The sequence below is a fragment of the Rhipicephalus sanguineus genome, chromosome 11 (genome assembly GCF_013339695.2).
Source record: "Rhipicephalus sanguineus isolate Rsan-2018 chromosome 11, BIME_Rsan_1.4, whole genome shotgun sequence".
Lineage (NCBI taxonomy): Eukaryota > Metazoa > Arthropoda > Arachnida > Ixodida > Ixodidae > Rhipicephalus > Rhipicephalus sanguineus.
Window position 1 is genome coordinate 77,865,109 of NC_051186.1, and position 12,012 is coordinate 77,877,120.

The 12,012-nt window shown below is 48.5% G+C and overlaps 1 protein-coding gene across 1 annotated transcript in view; it reads left to right on the forward strand.

Moving 5' to 3' along the window:
* LOC119373967 (uncharacterized) overlaps positions 1-12,012 on the forward strand; it is a 50,647-nt gene that overhangs the window by 21,000 nt on the left and 17,635 nt on the right. The window contains exons 5-6 of the mRNA XM_037644026.1: positions 5,925-5,941; positions 7,969-8,027. Of these exons, the coding sequence (XP_037499954.1) occupies positions 5,925-5,941; positions 7,969-8,027 (76 nt within the window). The remainder of the gene's footprint in view (positions 1-5,924; positions 5,942-7,968; positions 8,028-12,012) is intronic.

Consider the following 12,012-nt stretch of genomic DNA (forward strand, 5'->3'; position numbering starts at 1 on the left):
GCCGTGAGCGACGCAGGCCACGCACGAGCCTCCGCGAAGGTCTCGGCCACACGAGAGCCACGAGGCATTCCGTGACACATGCGGATGACTCGGCGGTGGTCCTGGTCGATCAGTCGCCACTGTGGCGCCTGGAGTTTGCAGATCGGCAGTGCGTAGTGGATGGCAGACAGCCATCGCCTCGTAGATGGTGCAGGCGAAGGCAGCGGGGCAGCCGTTGCCGCCTGCGAGTAGTTGGCGCACGGCCGATTCAACGCGACGCGTCGTCTGTCGTACACGTCGCACCGCCGCGGGAACCATCGGAGGCGATTGTCTATCGTCAGGCCGAGGTAGCGGACGTTGCTACTCCAAACTATTGGTGCACCATCCAGCTGAAGGCACGGAAGACATCGTCGGGCTTCAGCACGAGGGTGGACGACGAGGGCCTCGGTTTTCGGCGCCGAGATCGCGAGTCCGATGTTTCTCACGAAGGCGGCCACACATTGGAGGGCCTCCTGCATGCAAGCGCGCACCACCGAGCACTTTCGGGTCGGACCACGCACATACAATGCGACGTCATCAGCGTACACCACTGCGCGAACAGGGAACACAGCCGTTTCTGGTAGGCACTTGACGAGCGGCGCGAGTACCAGATTAAACAAAAACGGGCTGAGGACGCTGCCCTGTGGGACGCCACAGCTGACAGATCGCGGCGCACTTGTCGCCCCGCCCACGCGCACAGTAAACGTTCGGTCAGTGAGGAAGGCCTGAACGTAGCTCAAGAGTTTGCCCTCAACACCTAGCGCGCGCACAGCACTGAGGATAGACGAGTGGGGGAGCGAGTCGAACGCCGACTTTATGTCAAGGAGGAGTAGGATGGCCACTTCTCCATCGTGAAGGGCCTGCTCGAGGGTGCTCACGACTGCAGCAATGCAGTCGATGGTCGCGCGATGTGGCCGGAATCCAGACTGCTCTGGTGGGAAAGCGTTGCGCACTAGAGTTACTGTATATGCTACCTTTAGGTAGCAGAGTTGCGCATCTGTCTTCCAACGCCGCTAGCAACCATGCATTGCGGAGAAGCTGCCACTTGGGCCAATTTTTTTTATTTCTCGACGCCTCCGCTGCAGTGAACTGAATTAACACTAGCCATCGACAGCCAATGTTTATCGCCGGTGTTCGACACGCCAGACAGGTTAATCGGCGACACGGTAGACATGTCGCCTGCAAAAACGAAGTGCGACTTCACCGCATAGCTGTGGTTGCTAGCCGGACCTATGCGCTACTCTGCTACCTAAAGGTAGCATATACAGTGACTCTATTGCGCACCTCCGCGATGCGCCATCTGTCGGGTAAACCATCAGCCACGGGTGAGCGCGGGATGGATTCGCAGTTGCCCGAATGTTATCGCGGTTCACAACTACGCCATGCAATTTTGTGGGTCTTCAGCGCTGCTATAAACGACCTTGCTCGTTTCAACGCTCTTTGCGACTAGGGCGTGCAAGGCAGCTACATCGCAATGCTCAAACTGGTGCTCGCTACATCAGAAACAAAGCAACATAGACAGCAGTACTCGTACATACCAGTCAATCCAAGCTCGTTTCCAATTTTATTCCACAAATCGTCCTTCAGTAAACTGTCCTTGTGCTTCGGGTGGCGTTTGTCGTAAAGGACGAGGTAGTTCCGCACCATTTCAATGAGCAATTCCACTGTGTGGATGCTTTTCGACTGCGACGTGACGAGCGTGTCGGACTTGGCCGCCATTTTTTCAAGTTCCGCGGCGAGCGGATCCGGAATGCACAGTGCGGTGCGCCGCCGTTAGTCTTTTCTTTTAAACCGAACGGGAATTGGGACATAGTCATAGGCGTGCGCACAGGGGGGGCGGCCGCCCCCCCCCTAATCATCTAGGAGGGGGGCGCAATATCTGCCCCGTACTGACCCTTAAGTCACCTAAGAGGGGGGGGGGGGGCAATATCTGCCCAATACATGGACTTAGTAGGGTGGGGGGCGCTGCGATGAACCTTCGGCCCCCCCTAATGGGGAACCCTGCGCACGCCTATGGACATAGTATCAACGGAAAAGGATTGGCACAAGTGACCGGTTGCCGGAGCTGCAAGGTTGCGACACGCGGCGCTGAGTTTTTTTCCGAGCGCGCCGATATCGAGAGTGCCAAGCACATACTATTTTCCAAAGCAGTTGTGGGCGGCGGAAGGCACTCCAACAAGCAGCATTTTCTGGGCAACTGCGATGAAGATACGGTTGCTCGCACCTTCAGCGAAAAAATAAAAACGAAAAGGAGATCGTGTGCATAGCCACATCTGGCGATAAGCAATGAACAAGCGTTTCTTTAAGATATGGGCTTTTGGGTGGACCGACAGCAAGGTTGAGCTACTTTGCGCCGGTCCGCCGGCCACCCCTGCTTTGGAAAGTGGAATGTGCTTGGCAATCTCACTATCACCGTGCTCGTGAACAACAGCGCCGCGTGTCGCAATTTTGCGGCTCCGGCCACCGTTCACTTGTGATAATCTTTTTTCATTGAGACTGTACATCACTTCACCGGGGGGGGGGGGGGGGGGGGCTCTTCTTGATGGTCCATGTAATGGACAGTCCATTTCAGCCAACGCTGATTGGCCGGAGCTCGGTAAGCAGCGCGCCCTCTGTTTCTGGTTTTCTTCTGCAACGTCACTTTGACGTCACGAAGCTTTCACAACTCTCGAGACAGATCAGAGGGACGGAATGCGCTTCAACCATGGAGAAAAACAAAACAAACAAACAGATAGCTGAGCTAGTTGATAAGTATTCATGTTAAAAAGACAGGACGTGCAAAGACGGACACAAGAGAGAAGTCAAGAGAGTGAACAGTTATTTCTCACGTAGACCGCTACGCGCACCTGACTGATAGATATCACCCCCTGCATGGGAATGCCCAGATAACTATTTGTGCATACCTTCTTTTCCGCCGCTGTACGATTGTTGAGTTGTTAGCGGCGCTTGTAGTGTCTTGGCTACTCTCGTGTATCGGTGTTTGCAGGCGCTGTCTTTTTAAAGGGCCCCAACATGGCTTCTGAAAGTATAAAAATGCGGGCAGTTCGCAGTAAGTCGCGCAAAGCTTGGCACAGCGAAGCACGGGCCCGTCGCCGCTCGTACTCCCCGCCGACCGACACGTCTAGCTTTGAGATGAACGGCTTCCTTCTCGGGAGTACGCACTTTCTTAGGACGCCCCGTGACCCTCCGGAGACGATCGGGCGCAGCCAGGCTATGCACTATAGACCCTTTTCATAATCCGCAAGTGCGCTTTCCTGCAGTGCATATTTGCCCAACTAATGGCGGCACCTGTCTTGCTTAGAGTGGAGACGAGGTCCTAGTTGCAGGTGCTGGGGTTTGTCTATTATGCGTGTTTATGTCAAGAGAGCCGAGTCTACATTTTCCACGTCATAGCGTAAGTAAAATGCGCTTGAACATGCTGTTTGCAGTACGTGACTAGCCGCCAGTAGCTGGGCAAACTGCATAGCAGGAAAGCTAGCTTTACAATTGTGAAAAGGGTCTATAGACCGGAAGTTGTGAATGAGTTTTGCGGAATCCGGCAAGGTGGCGGAAAGGTTAAGAAAGAGAAAATAGACAACCACCCGTTTGTAGCACGATGCCACAAGGAAATCCATGCGGATTTTAAAGGAAATTCGTATGCATTTCCTTGTGGCCTCGTGCTACAAACGAGTGGTTGTCTATTTTTCCATTAGACCGGAGGTTGAGCGCAATGTCTCCGTCGGTAGGCTTGGCTTAGCTACTGCGTGTGAGCGGCTTGGCCAGGTGGTGCGGTATCTGGTCGCTAGACGATGCGATGCTTGCTTCCTCTTCTTTTCTATCTTTTTTTCTCTCTCTCTACTTCTTTCTCTCTCTCTCGCTGATGTTCTCTCTGTATCTTTTTCTTTCTGCATTTCTTTCTCTCTATTTCTCACTTTCTCATTCTTTCTGTGCTGCGCTTTACCCTCTCTCTTCCCTCTTCCTCACCATCTCTCCTCCTCATGCTCACTTCCCTTTCCCACCCCCTTGCAACACTATACTATACAAGGCTATGCTATGCTCCGCTAGCGCGCCTGAATTAGCCGAGTGGCAGGGCGCTTTCCTTCGGATCGAGGGAAAGCGCCCTGCCATATTACGGCGACAAAGCAAGATATTGCAACTCTTGTTGAGAAAGCGAGTGGGAAGGCTCGCTATACGCACATTTCTTCTAATCTAGTAATTTCATAGGCTTCAGCAATTTCTCTTCTCTCCTTACTATGCGCCTTATACAGGATGGAGGTGTTTTCAAACAAGGGCATGCAGTCACAATCTCTTCAATGAATGCCCAAATGACCTGAGATTGCTTTTGTGACTTTGTAATGGTGCCCTGTAGCCTCACTCACCAGTTTTGCGCCGCACCCGCTACCCTCCGCTTGTTTGCCACTTGCGAGAGATCACAATGTGTCGTTTGCTGCGCGGCACCATCACACGATTAAGGTTCCCGCAACTTGCTGCTGTCGATGAGAACCTTCGTGGAAGCTTTAGTCGCTTGTAATGTCCACAAGGTGCACGGAACAATTTCCTTTTTTCCGAACGCGGCCGAAGGCTTCGTCCAATCCTCGCTGCATTTCGATTCGGGTGGCTTGGCCTGTGCCATGCTGATTGTTATAAAAGGGTTCAATTTCAATAACTCGATGACGCTAGGTTTTCAAATGATGCAAAAAGTTTATTTACATATTTACAACTGCCAGAGAGCTAAGGAAGGATCCTTCATCTATCGTTGCTTGAACGACTCTCCTCACTCCTCTGCCGCCGACTACCCCAGCGCCGGCCACCCTTGCTGCCTCTCTCATTCTTGTTAGCTGCACCGTCCGGTCCAGCAAGGGGGGGGGGGGGTCATCATTTCGTTCCCACAACATATACGCAGGGGTCCCAATCGCCCAACCTCTACCGTGGGAAGGCAAGTGTCGGTCAGAGAGCCCGCGATGGTTCGGGCGAAAGGAGAGATATTTAGAAATGGTTTCTGGGGACCGGCCGCCCGGCGAGGCTGCCTACATCACTCCTCCAGCAGCCAGTGAAAGCCGCTGAGCGATGCGCCGGAGTACTTGCGGCATGAGCGCCGGAGTAAAATCAGGGAATGGGTGCCCTTTTCTTCCGTCCATCGCCCGCGAGAGGAGAACGGTAGTGAATGAACGATATACTCCGGTACATTGCGATGTGTTCGTATTGGGGAGAGGTCACCGGAGTTAAGCGGGAGCATCATCCCCCAAGGCCTCCTAGCTGGGTACATTTTCGCTTAAAGTGTAGTTGCACGTTAAAGAACCCCCGGTGGTCGAAATTCTCGGAGCCCTGCCCTACGGAGTCCTTCATAATCATATCGTGGTTTTGGGACGTAAAACCCCAACAGTTTGTATAAAAACCGAAGGGAAACCACAATCACGACAGTGCAAAAAAAAAAAAAAAAGGCGCGAAGGCGCAAAACGCTTCACAGAACTATGGTGCCCCCCCAACGAGCGCACTGCCGTCGCTTCTCTCGTCGCTGTTCTTGAAACGCACTTTCAGAGGTGCGTACCAGGGGCGTAGCCAGGGGGGGTGGGGGTGGGGGTTTAAACCCCCCGAAATTTTTCAGTTCTGCTTGCGTAGATATACACGTGCACATACAAACGCACGCACGAACATACATAAAGTATGGTTGAACCCTCCCCGAAAAAAATTTCTGGCTACGCCCCTGGTGCGTACAACTCAGTTTATAATCTACAATGATGAGGAGAATATAGTTGGTGCTATATTACATAAACGTCGACCTCAGCAGATAACCAGTATAGTTTGTTTCACAATGAAGCGCTGATGAGTCTCGTTCAAATTACATTGTCTTTTACACGCCAAATGTAGGCTCCACAGTGTTCAAGCGATAACAAAATGTGCCTTACTTTCATATAATTTTTTTTCAGGGCCGTTGGGAGGACCGGTGCGCCTTCTTACTTGCTGTTGATCTCTAAATGTTGCACAAGTAATATGTTTTGTGGAATACAGCGTAGCAGACGCAAATTCGTATGTTCTTCTTTTGTTTTCTTATTAAGAAGTAATTGAAGGTGCTATACATACAAAGCAAGATTTTAAACAGCGCGCTTATGTGGACTTTAGTTTTAAGGAAGACTCAAATTAAAGAATGAATCATCTTAGACTGTTCAATTATTTTTCGAAAAGTCCACTCTCGTTATTTGCACAATCATATGTTGATACACTAAAAGCTCGTTAATTCGAACACGGTTATTTCAAACTTACAGTTAATTTGAACTGACGTTCTGGTCCCGGCACAGCCCTCTGTATTTCTATGGGGGAAAACTTCCGATAATTCGGACGCGTGGGTATCTACAACGGTTAATTCCACCTGCGAGCCCCCTGGCTTTCATCCCTCCTCGCAGGAGTCGGCCCCCAAGTGATCACAATGTGTTGCAAAAACCAACCAAAGCAAATTTACTAGAAATGAAAAAAAAAAACGAAACAGCAGTATTTCTCAGCAGATGAGAATTCGGACGCTGCGCTGTACCTCTTGGGCAAGCTGCAAACGATGCTCATGGAGCCACGACAGAAGAAACACAAGCAAATACAAATTGCTGATAACTTTTAGTTTTCAATACGTTATCTCTGCCTTTAAACAAACTTGTTTTGGAGCATAAATAGCATCATACATGTCGACGTTAAGGCTCACTGCTCATATGAGTGCGTGTCGGTGGTTGTTTATGGCGTATCATTGAGTGGATCCATTAAATTCTGTTTGCTGTTAGAGCTCCATGAACCTAATTTATGAAATCACCTGCCACAAACGTGTAGTAGCGCCTAATTCGCAGAAACGACCCCAGAGGTGGCTTCTTTGGGCTCTGTCCTCGCCATGTGGCGTGATGTCCGTTCGTTCTCGCCCGTCCGCTAATTCGAACTTCGCCTAATTCGAATACTTTCAGTCCCCTTCGAGTTCGAATTAACGAGCTTTTACTACTAGAAGATCAAATGTAGGTCAAAGTTTCATTTTTAAATTACGCGCTTAAATTTGCCCTTCTGAATACCAGTGTGAGATGGCATATTTCAAAGACGCTTTTCATAATTTGGCGACATTGGCTGAACAAAATTTTCTGAAACGTGGTAAATAGAGCCTCTGGCAACTCAAAGGATAACGTACTTCCTTTTTACCGAATTAGAAATGTGTAGGCCCTATAAGTCACCGTCAAAATGTATGATGCTACAGTGAGTTGGTGCGGAAATTTCAAGGCATGTCACTGATAAGAACAGGCACTACATAAGATCTGAGCCAAGAGGCCTCCTTCTACATCGTGTCAATAAAAAAAAGGCGTGTCGCCACCTGCACTTTCATTTTTGCGCGTTTTCACGCTTACCAAGCATCTTCTCGAGGCAAGTTGTGGTTTTAATGTTGGTACAGGCTAATTTACTAATAAGACAAAGGCATATTTTCTATGTAGTGTACCTTAAAGTGTGAAGCTTAATTACGGGTAACGGAAATTATTATTCCGTGTGCTGAAAAGAAAGAGCCTCGCTGAAAAATGGCTTGATTCTGCAAGGTCGCGCAAGCTTATGCTGCTATCTGTTTATTAATGCACAATATCATAACAGCTCATAATTCTAACCATAAGAGCAATAAAACCAGATATCAAAAAAGGTTTGTTATATAGATCCTTGTTGCGCTCGTTCACGCCCACCTTCTCAACCGCAACCAGCACACTTTTTCCTTCAGAAAAACCAAAAGCCTTCACGGCATTTAAAGAGTGGCAAATTGTCATCCAGAATACTCAAATGCCTACGAGACCTGAAGTTTGGGCTAGTTTTTGTTTTCACATATTCATATTTAACGTGATGTGCCAGAAACGGAGACAAGTACAAGTTTTTTTTTCGCCTCAAGTTAAAGCATGAAATGTACAAGACCTGTAGCCCGAGCTACAGCAAATCTTTACGGTGCTTAATCCCATATGACGGCTTTTCCAGAGCATACGACCTAAAAATGATCACGGAAAACTATGGAGAAAAAATCATAGCCGAAGAAGGTGAGCTTTCACGCCTTCATCGCATGACATTATTAAAATAAAGATACCCCATAGAAGCTAATGAATGAGCACCGGGGTTAGAAAATGTCACATGGTGTATATCATTCCATAAGTGTTATAAATGACAATTTAGAAAACTTCATTGGCGGGTTATTGGTACGATTTATTGGTAAACGTCGTTCCATTCTGCTGCTAGGCATATGAAAAAAACATGGCTGATCCCCCTTTCGTAGGAATCGGTATACGACGAAAGTGAAACGTGTCTTCACAGGGGAGCGTTTATTGCTCACTGTTTCGCCATAAGGGCGAAGGAATGAATGCTATAGCAACAAATTGTAATGTCACGCGAAGAACGGCAGGCAGGCCGAAACTTGCAGCGCGCTCTAAGCAGAAAGGACGCACGAAAAGAACATACACAGGACGAGCACGAACTAATAACGGTCACAATTGTTACTTCTTTGAGTGTGAGCAGCGCGCTCCTTTCGGAAACGCGGCCGTTGCAGCGATCGAAGTGACCTTCGTGCTCTCGGTAACGTCAACGGAAACTTGCGGTGAAAACACAAGACGTAAAAACCGCCCCATCATGAGATAAGCGCGCGCGCACGAGAGACACCACCTGTAGAGGCGCGCTCGCATCGCAACGCGCGGGGCGACGACCTTTAAAGCGCGCCCTCCACGACCGTCGCGCCATCTCGCTAGTGATAACAAGAACACGCTGAAGCCACCGGGCTCTGAGCATCGCCATCGGTAAATGGTGCATATAAATAGCTCGCCGTTAGTAAGCTGGAGAACGTACGCTCTGTGGCAGAGTGGCCTCGCGCCGCGTGTGGCGGAGCGAGGGGTCGTAATTTCGACTCCCGGTAACAGAACTGTTTCTTCCAGTTTTTTCTTTGCCATCTGTTAGCGTGTATTTCACAACGTCATATCCGTGACGGAAATACGTCACTGGAGCCGTGGTGGACCCCGGCATAAAACACTTTCGCGTAAAAAAAAGAAGAAAGCTTGCACTCCTCCGCGCAGTGCTTGAGACAGAGCGAAGCTGGCCGAGCACGGCGCCGCTCGTACTCGGCTTTCCGGTAGGCAGGATCCTGACGTAGAGCTCGCATATTCGCAGCATTCCACTCACGGTGATCGGCAGTATCTTCTCGTCGTCTCCTCTTCTACCTTTCCTTCGACGCATTTTCTGGATCTGCTCTTCGCTGCCGTTGCCGTTCTTGTACAGCGACAAGACACGCTTCACGATGCGCTGATTCTTCTTCGGGAGTGCGTACTTTCATTGCTCATCCCATGGCTGAATTTGATCGAGCGGCGGAAGCACGGTGTAACTTGGTTGCGTGAAGTGTGTCCGTCACCGGGCGCGACTTAGCGATAGCAGCTGCATGGTGGTCACTACTGCGCATGCGCTGCTCAGAATGACCTCACGAGGTTATGCCGGGCGTTCTAGCGACTGCGCCCTCACTGGCTGCAATCACTACGGCGCGGCTGGCTTTTCGTGAAACGCGCACGTTTTAACGGCGGCTTAAAGAGCTTCTCTCTTAAAAGATGTAGTAGATGAGACCCTGGGTGCGTGCCCATGAAGCTTGCTACCAGGCAGATTAGCTGTGACCCCTTTGATGAAAGCGTCAAGCGGAACGACTGAAACACAGCAGAACGACCAGGGCACTGAGAAGTTCACAGTGTATGCGGAAGGACCGTGAACTGCGTGGGGATGCTATACATCCTACGTCTCAGTTTAGCGTGAACTCAGCTCTTGTGTCCAAGGCTAATGTCATGTTGACGGGCACCACGCTCCGTTCCGAGCCGTGTCAACAGCATTGTGTAGTAGTCGCTGCAACCTATTCAGCACGAGTGGGTGTACATGTTTATTAACAGGAAACATCGGTGGTTGCTTATATAGCAGCTATAGTGGTGCGGTGTCAAGTTCGAGGACGCGGGTTCGATTCCCGGACACGGCGGCCGCATTTAGATGGGGGCGAAATGCAAAAGCAAACGTTTACTCACATTAAAGTGTTAGTTAAGAAACGCCAGTCAGCCAGATATATCGCGGTCTCCCACTAAAGCATCCCTCATAATGATATAGCAGTATTAGCACATCAAACCCCGTAATTTAATTTCCTTTAGTAAGCTCCTTTCAGGTAAAACAGTTATCTAAGAAGGTAGAGCTATTAGGCATTATTATCTGACAGCAGTCGCTGCATTCTGCCTGTAAAGCATTGGGTCGTTTTTGACGAAGTGGTGTCGTCGATGCTATGACGCGGACACAATTCGGAAGCTTAATGTCTTAACCATGTTGCAATGTCCAGTGTATTGCATGCTAAGGTAAATTTGACGCCAGAAAATGTTTTAGACGGAGAAGCCTAAGGAATAGCCCATAGTTGGCTTTGTTGTGATAAACTGGAGTGAAGTTTGAGTTGTCGAGAGACTAACGCGCCAAGATTAAGTAATTTCTTACTTATTCTGGAATTAAAAATGATATCTCCCTATTTAGTTCATAAAAGGGTACTCTTTGAGGCCCGAAATAACAGTGAAGAATTCGTTTCAGTTTTTCTGGATGTGCAAATATTTTGCTACATCATCATAAGTCTTAGTCGAACTCTGTTTTTGTAACAATTTATCTAATAATGTACTCTAAAAAAGTGAGCTTGCTTTTTACTTTCTACCTCTTTCTTATTTTTTTGCTTTTTACGATAAATTGTACTTTTATTACAATTAGATGAAATCTATAATGAACCAAGATGTTGCATGCTTAGAATAACAGAGAGCTGCGCTAGTTGGTAAGTATTCATTCTGAAAAGACAGGGCGTGCAAACACGGACACAAGAAAGAAGTCATAATAATAATATCTGGGGTTTAACGTCCCAAAACCACCATATTATTATGAGAGACGCCGTAGTGGAGGGCTCCGGGAATTTCGACCAGCTGGGGTTCTTTAACGTGCACCTAAATCTAAGTACACGGGCCTCAAGTATTTTCGCCTCCATCTAAAGTGTGGCCGCCGCGGCCGGGATTCGATCCCGCGACCTTCGGGTCAGCAGTCGAGCACCATAACCACTAGACCACCGTGGCGGGGCCAAGAAAGAAGTCAGGACACCACAAACGATTCACAATATAGGATTTAACCGTTACCTTCCTCACCTCCCCCATGTAGTGTTTTTTGTCTTGATGGTATATATGTAGTTTTTTTAATAAATGGATGAGTTAAGATGTGTTTGTTTCCCGATATGCTTCAAGTTACGCACATATGCTGCTCTGCCATTAGCTCTGGGGCCCACGTTCTCCCGATGTTCTCATCAATCTTCCGTCATTTATTGCTAGATGCACAGCAACTGTCGTGTATTCTATGAAGTAGAAGTTGCGGCAGCCTAACGTAGGTTGCTGTCGCACATGCCATTTTTTTTTTCTTTTCTGATGAACCTACGCTTAGTGTTGGTAGCGCGGCACTGGAATACAGACACCAGGGTACCGTGACGTGATCATGATGGGGGTGGGCAGATTTTTTTTGTTTCAATTTTATTGCGTAATGGTCCCTCCAACTTTTTTTATTCCACTCTGTATGTGCAATCGAGCTCAGACATGTTAACATGTGATGCATATATTACTTAGCCTGTGCCGAGTGTTTTGGAATGGCTGCACCGATGCTTGTTTGTCAAACACTTTCTATATATATACATGTATCCACCCTAAAGGAAATAAATGTTCGTAAGGAGACCAAGAGAGAAAGTGAACACATATCTCCAGTTTCCGGATACATTTAATGTGGATTTTTTTGAAGCAAGCAAAGTAACTTTATTAACTGGAAGCAGAAGCTAGCAAATGAAAGCAGTGACAGCTTTTTTTTTTTTTCACGGACTGCGTTAAAGACCCTGTAGTTATAGGCACATCAGTAACCCAACTAATCTTGCCTGGTGTTCGCAGCATCGCTAAATTATGAAAGTGCAACTGATACTTAGATTGACTGACTGGCTGTATTTAACGCTGCACAGGA